General features: G+C 42.3%; 1 protein-coding gene across 6 annotated transcripts in view; it reads left to right on the top strand.

The window, feature by feature from the left end:
- Positions 1 to 17,868, top strand: part of cadps2 (Ca++-dependent secretion activator 2) — a 348,398-nt gene extending 330,530 nt beyond the window's left edge. For all 6 annotated transcript variants that reach the window (XM_033634619.2, XM_078167597.1, XM_033634622.2 and 3 more), the window contains 2 exons: positions 15,355 to 15,459; positions 16,096 to 17,868. In XM_033634619.2, coding sequence (XP_033490510.2) covers positions 15,355 to 15,459; positions 16,096 to 16,266 — 276 coding nt within the window. In that variant the 3' untranslated portion in view covers positions 16,267 to 17,868. The remainder of the gene's footprint in view (positions 1 to 15,354; positions 15,460 to 16,095) is intronic.
- Positions 17,869 to 19,274: the final 1,406 nt, after the last annotated feature.

Below are 19,274 nucleotides of genomic sequence, written 5' to 3'. Positions count from 1 at the left end.
GCATTGTCTGTTTTCAAAATACACTTCTGTTTTTACAGGAAATGTACAGTTTACATACAGTCTCTTTCAAAATAAAAGCACTACGTCAATACAACACAGAAAATTGACTTTTTTTCCCTTCAACAACAAATGAACATGGTTTAGGCAACAAGAGCTCAAGGTTGGGTTTAGGAGAAAATAACAGGGTTAAGCTTTACATTTACCCAGGAGGCACACAGTGGTTGGATCCATCCACCACCACTTCCGCCTCGGACTTTTCGTCCCCTTAACTTACATTGTCCCACTGCATTTCCCTCTGACACCGTCGGGCACCGTTACACGCTGGCGTCGCCCAGCCACGTATCATAACGACGTGAAAGGACGGCTTTCGTTCCACCTTCTTGTTTTTGCTCCTTTATCCATCTAGCTTGTATTCTCAGTCCACCTACTCCGCTCTTTCTGTCTTGATTTAATTTCTTTTCTGCTTCACCTCTGACATTATGTGATGGACCGCTCCACTTTAAGAGGTGAGGGGAGGGGACACCTGCCTTACAGTATAGGTAGTATAGTGACAGATTTAGACCATGTAATCAGATGGGTTGTTCCAGCATCAAGTTTTTCCAGTATTATTTGTGGTGGCCTCGTGGCTCACAGCGTGGCCCATCTGGCATTTGCCAGAATTGCCTGATGACCAGTCCGAGCCCGACTCCCTGGACAAATTACTCTGCAGTAGCCACAGGTATTCATCAGCTTCAGTTCTGATCAGCTGCGATTGGCAGTGATAAAAATACAAGATGTGTGTGGCCAATTTTCACCTCTTTTTTCGGTGTTCCACAAAATAGTGCCTGTTTCCCTCCAAGCAGTGCTCCAACATCATTCCAATTTAGTTAAGTAACGGATACAAAAAAGAAATAATCACTGTAACATTTTCGCTGGCCTCCATGCTGCTTGCTACTGTTTCCTAACCTGTTTTCTGGTCTGTTCATGACATTGAACACGACACACTAGGAAAAGAAACAAAAAGGCAGAATGTCTACTGGCAGCAGGTTGTGATGCAAAAAACTGCATCAATGAGCTAATTTTGGTCATTAGAGTTCAAATATTTACATTTTCCTTAGTAATCAAAGAAGAGTTAAAATATCAAACAGAAAGTATGAGCCTCATGGAGCGCACCTTTACTTTCTTAGTTCACATAGGAAAAGTCATTAACAGCTGCACCTCCCAGCGCCCGAATACATAGAAGCTGCATAAATACAAAATGGATGAGAGAAGAAAAGCAAGTAGGAGATGAAAATAATGCATTCAGACCTGACATAACAGCAGGAAAGGAAAAACATAAGTGCACTCCCTAAAACCTTCAAACATGTCAGTAAACTCCATCTACAGGAAACAAAACTACAGCGAGTCTGAGATGCAAAATACAAAACAAGACAGCAGAAATGTTTGCAGGTGATATTAAAAAAATGCAAACAAAGTAAACAAATCACCTTCATTTCTTCTTCACTTCAAATAAGATGTGACAACAAGATTAAAGCATGTGCTCTGAATATTTATAAAGACATGACACATCAGCCGTGACCTGCTTGAAATGAAATGAAATATTTAGAATGGTGCTTTTTGTGACAAAAAGAAAGAAGAAAAAGGAAAAAGCAACCAGGATCGAGATTATTGAGAGAGGAAGCAGTCATGGCCGTGACTTCTCCACTGTCAGCCGGCTGCTGACTCTCCTGCAGAGGATCTGAGCTTGAGGACATAAAAACATAATAGTGGTCCACAATTGATTCTCCAGGCAGGGTTACCTGTGAGCTGCGTTCACAGCCTCATCGCACAAAACCACAGTGAGCAGAACATTTCTTGTTTCTCAGATAAGCACTGAAGACGCACAAAGGGTTTTTCTTAAGATATCTCAACAATGATCTGTTGTTGCGCTGTGTTATTATACGGCTTTGTTGAATACATGCAGCAGCAGTGTGTTACTTCACACTGTTGCTATGGACGCAGCTCAGATCTGAGACTCTGGCAGAAGCAATTAAATCATTTTTAAATCAATATTTTGTGCCACATTATTGATTGTAACCATGTCATAAGTGGGATGATGAACAGCAAGCAGGTCATTAATGCATGAAATTTAAAATGCTTACAAAGCAGACGCTGGGGTCTGAGGAGGCTAAAATAGACAAGTACCTCTCCGCTCTTACTGCTTTCTACTCACAAGCAATGTTCTCTGCAAACAGCTCTCAGATCTTTAGGATGCTAAACAAGTCTCTATTTTTGTCAATTTTCATTCTTCCCCCAATACATCCTCGTCTTCCTCTATTATGTCGTCTCCCTTCACTACAGCGCCCAGCGGTCGTCCTCTTCCCTCTCCGCGCTCGATTTCCTGCTTATCAAAGCTTTTTCTCCCCTGTAGATTCAGGAAAAGCATTCATGGATTCTCTCCAAAGTACTAATATGAGTCTACCCTCCACCTTTGCTTGTTTATTTATCAGAGCTGTCTGCAGAATGTAAACAGGTAAAATAAGTCCATGATGCATTCGGATGGTGTTGTTCTTCCTCTTAATTGATTGGTTTAGTGATGCTTTGTGCAGTGTGATCCCTCGATTCATAGTTCCTGTTTACCATTGCATTCCTCCCAGTGGCTTCACCTCCAGTTTGGTCATATGTTCCCATTAAAGCCCTCTTTCCACCAAGCAGTTCAGTTCAGTTCAGTTCAGTTCAGTACACTTTCTTTTTCTGTCTCCACAGTTAAAGTTGTGGATGGTACCAACAGAAGCGTTCCTTAGCGTCCCCATGTTTGGTCCCCCCTCTGTTGGGGTACCTAGCACACAGATCTGGTACTAAAAGGTGGAGCTGTGAACACTGCAGTCTGATTGGTCAGTAGAGGACGGTCACTGTGCTCAGGGCTGAGTTGTGTCTGGTTTTGAGGCTCATGTAACCACTGTTCATACTGTGGAGAGTTTTATTAGTAAACTGTAACTATAAAATGAAAGGATGTTTTGCTGCCTCTCACAGCAGCTGGAGTCTGAGAAAAAATAACTTCATTCACTGGGCCGACTGCCGGCAACTTTTAAGGTGGAACGTTAACTTGTAATGTTACTCAATGCATGAGTTGATGACGTGAATCCATCAGCACACCTTAAATTTCACTGTGACAACTTTGACCATCACTTTAGTTTTTATATGACACACAATTCAATATTGACCCTGCCCACATTTAAGGGTACTGTTTGTAATAGAAACACTAGGGTCTAGGTACCATGTCTGCAGGGTTACTTTGGTTCCTTGTTTGGTGGAAACAGTGCTTTAAACAACACTGGTGGGAAGCAGGTGAGGGATCACATCCTTAATTGGAATGTGGGGGAGAATGTGCTCAACCCTCAAACTATCGCTTATAACTGGCAGGTGAATAAAGTGTCTCATTACAAAGGTGTCAAATACCATTTGGTCATCGATCTCCATGTCAGATATTGATGTAAAAGCCATCCATTCTCAGGGGTACGATACGTCATCAGGCGTTGTCAGTTTATAACGCTGCTAGATGTCAGCTTGAAATGCTGCCGGACAACAACATAATTTAAGGAGCTGGAAAGTTCCTACAGGGCGGGTGCGAGGGGGGGGTGCATGGGTCCAACAGCACTGGACGCGGTGTTCATTTCCTGTATGAATGTTGACCCAAACTATGATGTGTTTGTCTAAACCTAACCACGTGCGTTTGTTGCACAAGGAAAAAAACTTAACTACGGATTGTTTCATCAACATTGTAAGTTTATTTTGAAAAAGACTGTCTGCATCTAACGGGCAGAAACTGTGCATTTCCTGTGAAAACAGAAATGTATTTTGAAAAGATACAATGCATGCAAAAGGCGCAAAGGCATCTAGATAGGGATAATTGTCTTCGGCCATCGTAGTTAGCAGCTCCTCTGTGACATGACCATGAAAAAGCACTGATTTGTTTATGTAAAAATGCTTTATTCAGTGTTTATACCAGTTTAAACTGCCAGGTCCGTTTGTTTTGGAGAGGAGGAGACCTCTGCAGATAATTCAGCATCAACATCTGGATCTTAAGTTATTAGAGAAAAAAGGTGAGCACACGTTAGCAGGTACTAGGCTAACATGTCAGAGATACAATGATTTGCACAACCCTGGCTCACTCAACAGCCGTAAATTGACAGCGTTCCAGAACGTCAATAACAGACACGCCCAGGACACCTAGCGTGTTACATGTACATATGAAATTCCACTGATCAAGCGGTGATATGTTTGAAGTGAGAATATGTTGGAATTAAAAGCAGCTGGAAACACTCATGTCTCTCATGTTCTCATAAAATCCAGATGCAGTTTGATACTCTTGTTTTCACAAAGCAACAAAATGTGTCTCCATTCGCCAAAACACAAATCCAAATACAGCCATCTTTCAGTGATTTACAAAATGCAAAATAATTCAGTCCAATTCAGCTGTTTAACTGCCAAAAAGACCAAGGCAACAGCGACAGGGCAGTGATTCAAAGTGCCTCACATAAAACATTCAAAGTATAGAGACAAAGAAACACTTTTTAAAAGCACATTTAAAGACAGTTAAAACAGTCATGAAAAGGCCAGAAGAAAGGGAATAACACAGGCTAACAGAAAAAGACAGCTATAAAATAAAAGGATAAAAGTTACAGTGCAGTGTAAGAAATTCATCTTTATTTGACTTGATAAAAGGCAGCAGTGAACAGAAAAGTCTTCAGCCTTGATTTTAAAGAGCTGAGTGTTGGAGCAGACCTGCAGTTTTCTGGGAGTTTGTTCCAAATATGTGGTGCTTTAAAAACTGAACGCTGCTTCTCCAGGTTTAGTTTTGACTCCGGGGACACACAGCAGACCTGAACCAGACCACCTGGAAGTTCAGGATGCTTCATTCTGCAGCAGAAGATCAGAGATGTGTTTCAGCTGTAAACCAACAGAAGTGTTTTGATATCAATTCCTTGACAGAAACCAGATATAACTTGTGTTAAAGACAATTTGGCCATCCACCAAAAAGCATAAACCAATCACACCTCCTCTGTTTCCTGGCAACACATTCTCACTCCTCACATATTGACATGCAAGGTACCCTGGGTGTGTTGGTTGTTGACGTTCTGGGACACCGTGTCAACTTCAGCCTGTTACATGCATTGTGTGTTTTCAAAATTTCTTTCACTTAGCTTCTAGCTTAGCAATCTTTTGGGACTGATATGATTTCATGTTTTGGACACTTCGCTCTCCTTAATGCCATACAGTAAAACACTTTTTCTGGGACTGTTGAGAGCTAAGGGGGTTTAGTACTTTATCCTAGGGGTGTCCCCTATCTTCTTATTCACAATAATACCCGCATCATTTTTAATATGATATGAAAAATTCATGTCATGATACACGGCTGAAAGTGAAGTTATTAGACTCTGCGGTGGCTCCAAAAAGAGGAGGAGCTTCAGTAGTGTGGAATAAACTGTGGCGTCCTGAATGTTTTACTTTTAATGACTTAGCGCTCAGAGGGAACTCATTCAGCGGCTCCTCTGGCAGCAGCACAGCGTCTCTCCCTCTCCTCTCTGATTCTGTTATAAACCTTTGGTGATGTAAACCTATGTGAGGCTCCAGCCTAGCTAGCTAGCTGCACCTTTCCCATGTGAACTACCAGTGCGCCCCACTTTTAAGTCAATACAACATATAAACACTTTAACTATCTGCCTTTCAACGTGCTACCTCAACTACTAATGTACAGTTTTAGCCCACTAACTATCCCACTATTGGCAATGGTACTACTGTACTTTCAATAAAGCAATCGTACTGTCAAATTCACAAACACTCTGTCTGAATACATTGCTCTTCTTAATGGGTTCAGTTGACTATTTAATCTGCAATCTCCTATGACCTGTATCCCAAACACACACCATGTGAAACTGTACGTGGGCCACTGTGCACTCAGTGGGTATGGACTAGTACTGCGGTATTGTTAAAATGTGCTGACACTGTTCAAAACGTACAAATTCACACACCGATATCATTTCAACTTATATTTAAAACCACAATAAAATTACCATGTGTCACATTGTGTGTCACAATAAAATGATAACATAGTATAGCATTGATTGGGGTGCAGAAGCATAGTGAGTAGGTGTTGAGTTGGGAATGAGAACGAGCTGGTTTAACAAGATGAGGTCATGAAAAGAGCTCCAGACAATAGAAGACATGGTGCAAGTGTGACGTTTCTGTGTGTGTCATAATGTGAGGAAGGTTACAGTCTCTTCATCGCTCCACACAGACCTGATGTTTGCAGCTCTTCAGTCAAAGCTCAAGTGAATCCTGTTTCATATTTTCTTTTTATCCACAGAGAAACTTTTCCACCTCATTCAGTCATAGAAACTTGTTTCCACTCAGATATTTTTAAAGGCATTTAGCATGAGATTTTGACAATAAGGTTTTATTCTATCGGATCTTTTCATAAGACACACAGTAAATGCATGAAAGCACACTCGGCTGATAAAGACCTTTACAAATGGAGCTCACAGTCAGGTGTGCGTACTGTTGGTGAGGTTTGATTCTCCAGTTTCGGAGCAGCAGCAGGTCGCTTGGAGGCTGAAAACACTGACTGCTTCTGTTGACCTGTTTATCACTTAGGAAACACCGAGAGCTGTCGGCTCGCTCTGCAGGAGCCGCAAACACACCTCCACGCCTCCACCTGTCCATCCATGCATCCATCCCTCCATCCCACGCTGCCCGTTTTCTTCACCGACCACCCCCCGCCAGGATTCAGATTTATAAGAATATTTTAGCACAGAGTTGCCAAACACGCCTCAGCTCGCCGCCGTGAGTCAATGCAGCGGACATGGCAGCTCAGACCTTCGTACACATTAGCAGCACGAAGCCGAGCGATGGATTTCTGCCACCCGCTGCCTCCTCTGAGGGTTCAGAGTATTGTGGCTGAGGCTCGAGTGTGTGTGTGTTGAAAGAGAGTGTGTGTGGGGGGGGTTGAGGAGAATGAGTCTAATGGAGCTCAGAAGCGCCCAGTCATGCACCGAGGAGGAGGTGACGGCGGGGCCTCGAAATGTCTCCGCTCAGCCCTTCAACATATCACACACACACACACACACACACACACACACACACACACAAAGCCTACAGTTTGTGTGTAACAAAGAAAGTAAAGTGTGTGTTCATACAGCAGCATCAGGCCTCCCACCAGGAGCATTATGGGTATGCAATTGTCTTGTTTACGTGTGTCTGAGCGAGTTGGAGTCAAATTCATTTAAGGCGCCTTTTCTTTTAGCAGAAGGTTTGTGAACACAGACGGATAGAAAGAAGAAGAAAGAGGCTGTTAGAGTGGGCGAACACGTGGGGCGTCAGCACGCAGCTGTAAACACGTTTCCTTTTTTTTATCTGCGTGTGCATGCTCACATGTGCCTGTCGGCCTATTTGTGTACAAGTGCTCACCAGGGAGCATCTTTGTGGTGGATGAGGAGTGTAATGCATGCCCATACACACACACGCGCACACACACACACACACACACACACACACACACACACACACAGCTTCATCCTCTTCACATTAGCAGCCAAATCACCTTGATGAAGCAGCTGACGAGGACGAACCTGCATGCTGTAAAAAATAAATAAATAAATAAATCTTTTAACAGGAAGTCGTTTAACCTTCAGGAAGTCTTTAAGATAAAATGTTTGAGATTATGCCACTTTTTTCTTGACGCGCTTTTGTTGACATTCAGAATTCTTTTATTTTTTTTAGAAATTGGTGTCAGTGTCTCGAGAGAGGACAAAAATAAAGCAGATGGTTGCACAAGAATCAAGAAAAGGACGTGAAGAAAATCCAAATTATTTCCTTCAGACCAGCGTTCTGCAGGCTTTAGAATCAACACATTGTTGGCCGAACAAAAAAAAAAGAAAACAAAAACCTCCGGAGCAGCGAAACATATTTGAGCCCTGTAATAATGAAAGTAACATCGCTGATTAAGTCTAAATTAGCCTTTCAACCTCACTAACAGGTCTAAATAAGCACTCACTAATACATCCTAACACACAGTGGCTGCTCTGCAGTGGACTATTTACAAGCTGCAACCTCCAAGGCTGAAAAAAATGAATTCAACATTTATTTTGTAAGGCTGCTACAAAAATCTTATCGTTATCATGTATTAATCTTTATGGCTAATGTCAACATTCATCACAACTGCACAGGGGTTTCATTTTTATCCAACTCACCTGCTTACATTTTACTCATGCTTAAAGTTACCCAGCGAGCCGCTTGAGTGACAGGCTTTTGACGAGGCGTCACCACAATCTCGGACTCAGATCCACCCCTCGCTTCTTCACAGCTACACCCTCGCATCCAAATATGGTCAATGCTGGCTCCAAATAAACAAGATGGCAACAGCTGAAATGCTGAATGAGACATTCAGAACAGCAGTCCACAAACCAATGGATGTAAGTTTGTGGCTATTGATGATTATTTCATTCTGTAACTTTACAGTGTTAGTGCTGAAAACAAACAAGTCCGTGGATTATTAAATTATACATGTTTTTTTTTCCATTGGAGACTCAAGACCAGCCACCGCTTCTGAGAGTCAGCAAAATTTAGAGGAAATGGCGCCAGGCCGCAGACGCACAGAGGCCATTTTAGTTGACACAATGTTAAAACATTTATTTATCCAATGTACAGGCTTCACATTATTACAGCTGGAGAATGTAAGAATATTTTTAGACCTACAACAATGAAAAATTAAGATGTAAAAAGAAAAAACTTTATTCATTTCCATTGAATTTTAAGCCACAGTGAGCCACTGAGACGGGCGTAAGACCCACATGTGGCTCTGGAGCCGCAGGCTGCCGACCTCTGCCTTAGACATACGCACCACATTTTTATTCATGTAATGTTAAAACATTTTTTTAGTAGATGTATCGGCTACACATTTTTACAACAGGAGAATGTAAGAATCACTTTAGGCCCACAATAATTAAAATGTAATTGATGTTAAAAGGTAATTATTTTCCATACATCTTGTTTTAGCGACAGTGACACTTGAGAGGGGCCACACGTGGCTCTGGAGCCGCACGTCGCCCACCCCTGCTTTGGAGGAATCAAAATTTTAGGAGTTCACAGACGTAACCTTTTGTTACTTAAGACAAATGACATTTTCAGTTTTAGTCCAGTGCATATTTTCCTGTTGTAGTTTTATTTATATTCTCTAGAAACTGGCGTCAGCTTCTTGAAATGAAACCGTATGAAGCAGATTGCAGCTCTACAATCAAGAAAATGACACCTCATAAAAACACCAAACTCATCTTGCTGATATTTTTTATGTCACAGAATAATATTTTAGGACTCAATCCTGGGAATTAAAATAAGATTTTTAGACTTAATAGTTAAAATTACTTTTGATTTTAACAAAATTACCTTTTTGTGTGTCAAACGCCGAATGTGTGCCGAACCTTGAAACGACATCATTACTGTGACACCATCAGGGAACCACCCTCCATTCATCATGTAGAAATTGTTTCTGACAGGACTAATGCAGGCTCACAATGCCGTGCAGACCTCCACCCTTCTCCCCCCACATATTCCCTCCATCTGTTTTCACTCTCGTCCTCTAATCAGCTCAATTAAGGAGCGTCTTCGTACTCAATTTCCACGACAGTTAACGTGGCTCGCGAGGCGACCGTCAGGCAGCTGATTAGCTGCTCTGAGGAGACTCGCCTCCCAGAGACTCAAATAAATGTTTCATTGAGCGGATGAAGAGAGGGAGGAGGAGGAGGAGGAGGAGGAGGAGAGAGAAGGAAACCAGAAGAAATCACCCCAGGAGCAGCAAATATCATCCAGTAATTTGAACATCCTCGAGCATCTGTTAACTCAGAGTGCGAGGCGATCGTCAGCGAGCTGATTAGCATACAACTTGAATTCCACCATAAAAATGTTTAGTGTGCAGAGAGAGGAGGAGGAAATGATGAAGGAGGGAGGATGAAGGGAAAAAAGGACAATATTGTAGACGGAAAGGCTAAATCTGTCCACCTGAGTTTTCCACACAGTCACACACAGAACAGAATAAAATACATTTCACATAAAGCATGTTTATTTGTCCAACACATCTCAAACACAGAGCCAGCTCCTCAATTAAAAAGACAGATAAACAAATTACAGAGGACAAATATAATCACACACTGCATCACATTATCTTACGTGAAAGTAAAATGAAGTGCATTTCCTACATGAATTTCTTTGATTAGCATCAGTCTCATTATGAGCAAAGCAAATTTTGTGGGTGCAAATTTTCTGTATAGGTGGCACAAACTGAAACAAAGATGTGTCCGCAAACCTTTAAGTGCTTCAAATTATGGAGGAAAATTGAGCAGATGTTGAGCAGAATAATGTCTCCACTTCATCTTGTACAGATACAAAGAAAAATGACTCAGTTGAATGGACGTTATCATCGCTACATTCTGTGGTCTATTATTTCCAAAGAGCAGAACGAAACTATGGCCTCAGGTCTGATCATAGACGCTTAGTGGAAGCAATAAAGTCATTTTTAAATAAATAAATACTTTTATTAGTAAAGTTTCACTGTGTAGGATTTAGGGAGATACATTGGCAGAAACTGGAAATAATATATTATTCTATAATCTACAATCTTCTATAATTCTTATTTTAATGTAAATTCAATAGTTCATATTTAACCATTTCTTCTATGAAATTTTAGGGGACGTTCAGCCTCCCTTGTCTCAGAGCAATCGCCCCTGCTACATAGGGAGCAGGTCCTTGTTTCTACAGTAGCCTATATAAGACAAACTAAACACCGGCTTTAGATGGGGCCATTCGCCTTTTTGTGTCGGCCGCCGTAGTTAGCAGCGCCTCTGTGACAAGACCATGGGAAAAGCATAATTTTTTAAATGGAAAACTGCTTCACTTAGTGTTGTTGCCAGTTTAAATCGCCTGGTCCATTTGTTTTGGAGAGAAGAAGACTAATGCAGATAATTCAGCTCCCGCTAAAAACCTCCTGACCATCTGGATCTCAAGTTATCAGAGAAAAAAAAGGTGAGCACACGTTAGCAGGTACTAAGCTAGCGACACGCCTCAGACATGCCAGACAGCGTGGAGATACAGTGATTTGCACAACCCGGTCTCTCTCCAAAGTCATCGAATATCGGCGCTTGGACAGTGACTTTCAGCGTCAGACACAGACGAAAAAAGATGTCCTGTCACGTCGACATGATACGCGTTGCCATTATTGTTTAATCTCATGTTAAGCCCAGCGATGATGAAACCTAAAGTTTCAATGTATCTGCTACATAATGACATACAAATGTAACGTATCCGTGGTTTGCAGATACGTACAATGCCGACATTTATTCTGGCAACTCCGACACATCTCGTCACATGTCCACGTTTGGTCATGGACTTTCCACGTCCACATATGGCGTCCAAGGTACCCTGAGTGTGTTGGTTGTTGACGTTCTGGGACGCCGTGTCAACTTGTATTGTCTGTTTTCAAAATACACTTCTGTTTTCACAGGAAATTTACAGTTTGATTCAGTCTCTTTCAACAACAAACACGTGGTTGGGTTAGTAAGTAAAAAAGAACAGGGTTTGGCTTTACAATCTTACAGGAAATGAACACCAGCCTACCAGGTGAAAGTTGGTGGTTGTCAGACCGATCCATCAACCCTCCCACTCGCCCTACTTTCCACAAACTTTCGCCACCCTAACTTTCATTGTTGTCCCACCACATTTCCCCCTGACACTGCTGGGCGCCGTTCAACAATAGCATCGATCTGCCATGTGTCATGCCAGCGTGAAGGGAATGGATTGGGAATGAGTTGACTCTGATGATTCTGTTGCGTAAAAATCAATTTGACATGATTCTGGCACAAAAAACAACTTTAAAGACATTTGACACTCAACGCATTAAAATCTTCGACAGCCAAAAGCGACCATATCACAACGAGAAAACTACATCAATTACATCATCTACATCATCGACATAAAATGTTAAAAAAAAAAAAAAAAAAGTTTATGAAAAGGCACCAAATTTGTGGGTGTATGTTGACCCTCAGATAGCAAGGTACGACATTTTCAGAGAGCGAACATTCTTTGTTTCTTCTCTCTGGACAGAGAAGAAATAAAACCAGGACCTGTGATTAGTCTTGAATCCTCATTTGAAAGTCAACACACATTTCCTTGCAGCTACTTGGACTGAATGGAAAAACTGCCTCATTACTTTGCCATAATTAAGAAGCCGGTGTGAAGGGGGTCAGAGGTCGCTCCCACAATAGATGGAATCAAATATTTGCGTGACCAACGAATGATCACGGACGTGTTTTGGCTTTTGTCAAGTGCATGAAATAACCTTTGGACTGTTTTTCTCTCTTAAATTGGAAGGTAATTACAGTTCTTGTCAGTATGAAATTAAGTCTGCCGGTGGCTCTTGAAGCACATCTGAATATTACGGGTCATTACTGTGTCAGAGCAATTTCCCTGAGCATTCTTGTTTGACTGGTAACTGAATAAAGCCACCTGATGTGTGCATTTTACCAGCAGCATGTTGAATGCTGCTGTAAGTGAGGATCGCTCTTCAGGTGAGAAAAGGTGCGTTTGATTTCCCTGCAGCTATGGCCTGGTGGCGGGAGGTGTGAAGGAAGAGCGTTTAATGAAAATTACAAAGACGGAACCTGATTTTTTTTCCCATCTACGAAGGTCGAAGCAGAGCCATGAACTCTTCCCTTGACATGCAGCATTCAGGAGTTGTGCAGTAAATTGGTACCTTTTGAATAAGTAAATGTTTCGCCCTCTTTGAGTTTTGCCGTTTCGATGCCACACATCCTTTGACCTCGTACTGTAGTGTCGTCGGCGTGACTGAAGCGAGGCGTTTCTAAAGCTGTCAGCATGCAAACGGCGATCTTGTGAACTCCTCTGCAGGCGAACATGCAGAAATGACAACCATAAACCGTCCTTGTTCTGAGAGCAACCATTAACATAATGTTGTTTTTATTTATGTTCTTTTCAAGGATATTTCAGGAAAAAACAGTGAAGGGTTTAAAAACAGTCCTTGGGATGTTGGTTCTTTGTTTTCTGACTTTAAAATCAGCTTGAGGATGCATTCAGGATGATGAATGAAGCTGCTTTCAGCTGGTTTCTGTAGAGAATGTGCTCTGGTGGTCTGAGGTCACATCCTCCAGACTAGAAAATCTGTTACACACAGCTGTACATGTATGACTCATTCAGAAGGCCATGCTTTGTCCCTTTTTAATGCTTCACTTCAAAGGGTAGTTTGTTAAACTCAAGGTTTTGGCTTAATTTGTCTCATTGTGAAAGTCAAACATACAGTCAACAATTATTTGTGTTTTTGTTCAGGAGCTGCCACAGCTGAGTGCTGAAAACAAAGTTTGTGTGTGAGCCACAGTTCCTGTCCAACAGATGTATGAAAGTGAATGGACAAAAAACAACTTCTCTTTAAAATACAAAGTCAAAAGTGCTTTTTGCTTTTTGAGTCCATGGACTCAGGTGATCTTTTTACTTCTTCCAGTGTCACCAAAAGAAAATGTTGGCATTGATTATTTCTGTTTCCAGCAGCTCTTTAGCCACCAAACATGTGGTTGTGTGGCAGCCCATAAGACAGAGATGGGATAGTGCCACAAACGGTGTTTGACATTGCTGTGTTGTTGTTGGCATAGCAGCCTACAAAGTGGATGTTCATTTACTGAGACATCACTGCTTTTTCTGCCAGGATGGTGCCACTAAAAGCTGTTGTGCTGCTGTGTTTCCAGCTGCTTTTTAGCCACCAAAGATCGGTCATTGTTGTTTTTCTAGCAGAGATTTTGACACAAAGGGTGGTTGTTTTTTACCGAGACATTGTTGAGTTTCTTGCTGAAGTAGTGGATTAAAACCAGTTGAAATTTAGCACATCGTTGCTGTGTTTCAACTGGGAATATTGTCACAAAAACTGGTTGTTTTTTACCGAGACATCACTGTTTCCTGCTTGAATAGTGCATGAAAAGTGGTTGTGATTTAGTGAGTTATTTCTGTGTTTCCAGCGGCTTTTTATCCACCAAAGATGGGTGTTTTTTAGTTACCCATCACTGTTTTTCTAGCTAGTGTCACAAAAAGTGATTGTTTTTTACCGAGATGTTGCATTTCCTGTTGGAATAGTGCACGAAAAGCAGCTGTTTTTTTTTTACTGAGAAGTCAAATCATTGCTGTGTTTCCAGTGTCCTTTCAGCCACCAAACGTGGGTCTTTGTAGCAACTCATAGCTGTTTTTCTTGCGGAGATAGTGCCACGAAAAGTGTTTGTTTTTGCCGTGACATCACTGCTTTTTCTAGTGCCACAAAAAGCGGCTGTGATTTAGCGAGTCATTACTGAGTTTCCAACAGCTCTTTAGCCAGCAAACATGGGGATTTTTTAAGCTACTAATCACAGTTTTTCTAGCAGGGACAGTGTCACAAAAAGCTGTTGTTTCTCTTTTCTTCTCGGAAAGTGATTGTTCTTCACTGAGATATCTCTGCGTTTCCTTTTGGACTAACACATGAAAAGCAGTTGGTTGTTTTTTTTTTTTTTTTCGTTTTGTGTTTTTTACTGAGACGTCGCTGCGTTTCTTGCTGGGTAGTGCCATGAAAAGCAGTTGTGATTTAGCGAGTCATTTCTTTGTTTCTAGTGGCTTTTAGCCACCAAATGTGGGTGTTTTTTAGGGACTCATGGCTGTTTTGCTACAGGAGATAGTGCCACAAAAGCAGTTCTTCTTTACTGAGCCATTGCTTCATTTCCAGTGGGGACTGTGCTCCCAAAACAGTGTATTTTTACTCAAAACATGATCTTTTCCTAACCATAACCAAGTAATTTTTGTGCCTAAACCTAACCACACATTAACCACAGCATTGTTGAAACTTCAAGTTTGAACATATTGGCCACATAATAAAGTTCAAATCTAAAGTATCCGTGCTTTGCAGAAATGTACAATGCCAACATTTATTTTGGTGATGTGTTACAGTGTGTGTTATGTTGGCAATATGAGAATGATTTCACCGTTAAAGGGTCATTTTTTTCTTAAAGGAACACGTCTGTTGCAACTTCAGTTTCATTTTTGTGGCTTGGGTCATTTGTTCTACAGCTTTTTATTGTACTCATCAAATTAATAGCTGAGATCTTGGAACACAGTCAAACAATCAGACAGTTTATCTGTTTTATCGCAACATTTAAAGGGCAAACGTCAAAGTGTGTGTAAAGTGTGTGTTCATGAGATGTTGGTAATACCTGTCATTGAACACGAAGCATATGAGTTTGAGAGCTCAAGTTTCATTTGCTCTGGTGATGCCAGGCTGCAGGAAACTGTGTGACCACAAAAATGTGCTTTTGTTTCTCACAGCAATGGTACACCGGCTCCATGAAGGCAGTGTGTGTTTGGCTGACAGACAGACTGGACCTGCAGCTTCATATGTACCAGCTGAAAACACTCATCAAGATTGTGAAGGTAGGAAAATATAAAACCATTAATGACAGACCAAAACAATTCCAAAAAAAGGGCATTTGTCATTCAGAGCTGACAGAATAGTTTTACCTACTAAACTAAATCTCCTTTTCTTTGCTGTTTGAAAAGAGCAGCAGCGGAGGAGCCTCAGGCTGGCTAAACTGAATTTAAAAAAACATCTTAAATCGTGGCGTATTCATGTAAAAACAGTCAGAACTGACACTGAAGGAAAGAACCAAAAAATAAAGACAAATCAAACCAGAAGTGTCCTTGAAAGCAGCAGCAGTGTGAAGAGGCGGCGAGACACGAATGACAAAACTGCTCAACTGTGCTGCTCGCCGCTTTTGTCTTTTCATAGTTTGCTAATGTGCAGAGATGTGTGAGTTTAACTTGAAAGCAACGAGACAAGGAATTATAATGGCTTCTGACTGACGGTAAAAACCCCTCAGACGCCTCAGTCTGCCTTCTCGGTCCAACGCATAAAAGACTCAGCTCGTCCTTGAGCCTCAATCTTCCCGCTTTTGTCCTTCCAAATGGCAGCTGCCTCCTCCCGCTCGCTGCATTCCTAAGATGCTCTCTGTTTTTCCCTCCCTTCTCCTTTTACCTCATCTCCACCCCTCCACCCTCGCACCTCAACAGAAGACCTACCGTGACTTCAGGCTGCAGGGCGTCCTGGACGTCACGCTGAACAACAAGAGCTATGAGACCATCTACAACCGGCTGACAGTGGAGGAAGCCACAGCGGCCGTCAAGTCGGGCGACGGCCTGCAGGGCATCAGCATGAGAGACAGCGATGAGGAGGAAGATTGAGCACACATCATCCCTTCACACACACCTGGTTACTACCTGATCATCGTCCTCTCCAGCAGATCAGGACCTTCCATCACAGTGTGATTTATGGTATAGATCAAACGTGCAGTAGAGGTAACATGTCATCGTGACTGGAGGTCCTGATCAGGTGAGGACGAGCGCTCAGGTAGTCACCCCCCTTTCCCCTTCCCTCCTCCCTCCTACCCAACCTGTCACGTGCTCATTGCCCTGACGCTGCTGTACATGCGTGTTGAAAACGTACACGAGTGAGAATGTACGACAAACAGGTAGTCGAGGTGAGGCGTGGCATCCGATGGACACTCTGCAGAGACAAACCTCGTCCACCCTCCCTCACCTGCAGGACAGGAAGCCCCGCCCTCCTCCACGAGCAGCCATACTCTGATTGATGTCACTTTGTACAGTAGAGCTCAGCGATCGCCGTCAGTGCAGCTCCTTCCTGTGTTTTTTTTGTTTTCATCCACAGTTGTAGCTAACTGCTCAAAAAGGCTGCGGCAGCTCTGATCCCCCCCGAGTCTGAGCGACCTCGCCGCCTTCAACATTGTTTTTAACTGACAGCAACGGCAGCAAAATCACCTAAAGAGATCTATTTTTATTTGACAGGAAGCTTGGAATTGTAAGGTTCTATTTGACTGTTTTAGTTATCCACGGTCACATCTTTGAATGTTACTTTGTACTATTTTTTTAATAACCAACCTATTCAGGCTCTTATCCTTCACTGCTCATACTAAAGACTTAGAAGTAATGCACTATCATTCTTATATAACCCAAATAATCATGAGCAAGGAGGCTGTGATGACTCGTGCACTGCAGGCTGTCCTCTGGTCAGGGAAACAGTCAGAGTGATGGATGTGTCAAACAAACACAGGACTTCGACCCAGGAGACTGCTGCTCTCATCACGTCTGAAACCAAAAGTAAATTGTGACTTGATTTTAAGTTACGCACATACGTCACCTCGTCACATTATGTTAAGGACATCATGACCATAGACTGTAGGAATAAGGGACGTAGCTATCGTGATGTCAGCCATTGGTTTGTAGACTCCTGTTTTGAGGCCTTGAGTTTGGCATTTCGGCCATTGCCATCTTGATTTTAGGGAACAGAAGTGACCATATTTGGGCGATAAGCTAGGGGTGGATCTAAATGAGAAGCTGAGGATACTATCGGCAGGCAGCCTGTCATACAAACTGATCTTTCTGGTTAAATGTAAAAATCTCGCTAGCATCCTCTAAGTGCTAAAATATTTATTACAATCCACAGTACCTGTGTCCACTGATAAAAATACAGCATTGTCTTTTTGTTTAAACACATAAAATAATCTTTGATTGCATTTTCCTGACAGGCGGCCTCTTGTGGTCGTGCAAAATAATGATTGTTGTTTCTGATTAGCAAAAGCAGAAGTAGCATGACAAACGTCTCGTGGATTAGCGTGGACAATTACAGTCCGTCCAATGTTGGTTCCTTTTAACCATGATCACAATCTTTCTGTAGTGTCAACCAAACAGCTACAATTGCCCAAATTTAATATGCCCTTACAGGGAAATTTCGGTTTATTTCAACCCGTCTCCTATCGTCCTAAATTTGTTTCAAGTCACTAGTGACATAGAAATAATAGTTAGCATGTTAGCCGTTAGCCTAGATACAGCCGGGGCACATAGTAGCGTCAGACCTGTTAAACCGTAAGTGAACGGGCAACCTTCAAGTGCAAAGTTAGTCCACTAAACAAGCTTTTATTCCACAAAGACCTTGAAAATAAGGCTGCAACCGGTCCCATTCCTTGCAACAGAGGCATTCCTCTTCTGTGGGCACTGGGGCACAGCATTCACAGGTACACCACCAATCTCCAGAGCTACGCAGCCTTGCAGCAGCCATTCCTCCTCTCTCGTCCTCTACCTGTTGCGCCTCTCTCTCTCTCTCCTCCTCCGTTCTTCAGTTTCACGAAGCTCTTCGTCAGTGTATTCTGGCTCGAATAAATAAGGGCGGCCATCAAACTCTGCAAAATCAAATTCCTCCTCCACAAAGTCAAAGTCTGGCAAAAAGTCAGCCATTATTCTATAAATCTTTCATAAAATAAATGAATGAACTTTTCAGGCTACTGTCCGGTTCTGCCTTCCAGCTGTTGCTGCTTGTTCTCGCGAGATTTCAGGCACGGTATGAGATCGCTGCTTGTTCTCGCGATATTTCGGCTGCGCTTTGGGAAGCAGAGGTAAACACACGGTAAGGTAAGACAACAACTCTGAAGACCACCTAAATGTGGAATGTTAGTATATAGGCTTTCCACATCGAGAGGTGATGGCCACCCTTATTTATTTGAGCCAGAATACACTGACGAAGAGCTTCGTGAAATTGAAGAACGGAGGAGGAGAGAGAGAGAGGCGCAACAGGTAGAGGACGAGAGAGGAGGAATGGCTGCTGCAAGGCTGCGTAGCTCTGGAGATTGGTGGTGTACCTGTGAATGCTGTGCCCCAGTGCCCACAGAAGAGGAATGCCTCTGTTGCAAGGAATGGGACCGGTTGCAGCCTTAGCTAAATGGTAAACAACAAACATGGCAGCACACCGGTAAGGTAAGACAACACGTTTACATGTCGTTTTCTATATGTTCTCTGACATTTATCCTAACGATATGAGGCGGTCTTTGTGGAAAAAAAGCTTGTTTAGTGGACTAACTTTGCACTTGAAGGTTGCCCGTTCACTTACGGTTTAACAGGTCTGACGCTACTATGTGCCCCAGCTGTATCTAGGCTAACGGCTAACATGCTAACTATTATTTCTATGTCACTAGTGACTTGAAACAAATTTAGGACGATAGGAGACAGGTTGAAATAAACCGAAATTTCCCTTTAACCCTAGAGGTGTCAGAAACACTCTTGTATAGGTCATTTTAAAAGGCGATGTTTTGCTGTTTAGGTCGGACAGTATGAACATTATGCTGATGATTTAGCTCTCCTTTGAGCTTCACACTAAGCAGTCATGAAATGCAGCCTGTGGT

This window comes from Epinephelus lanceolatus, chromosome 5, assembly GCF_041903045.1.
Source record: "Epinephelus lanceolatus isolate andai-2023 chromosome 5, ASM4190304v1, whole genome shotgun sequence".
NCBI classification, from domain to species: domain Eukaryota; kingdom Metazoa; phylum Chordata; class Actinopteri; order Perciformes; family Serranidae; genus Epinephelus; species Epinephelus lanceolatus.
This window is presented reverse-complemented; position numbering and strand designations above follow the sequence as displayed.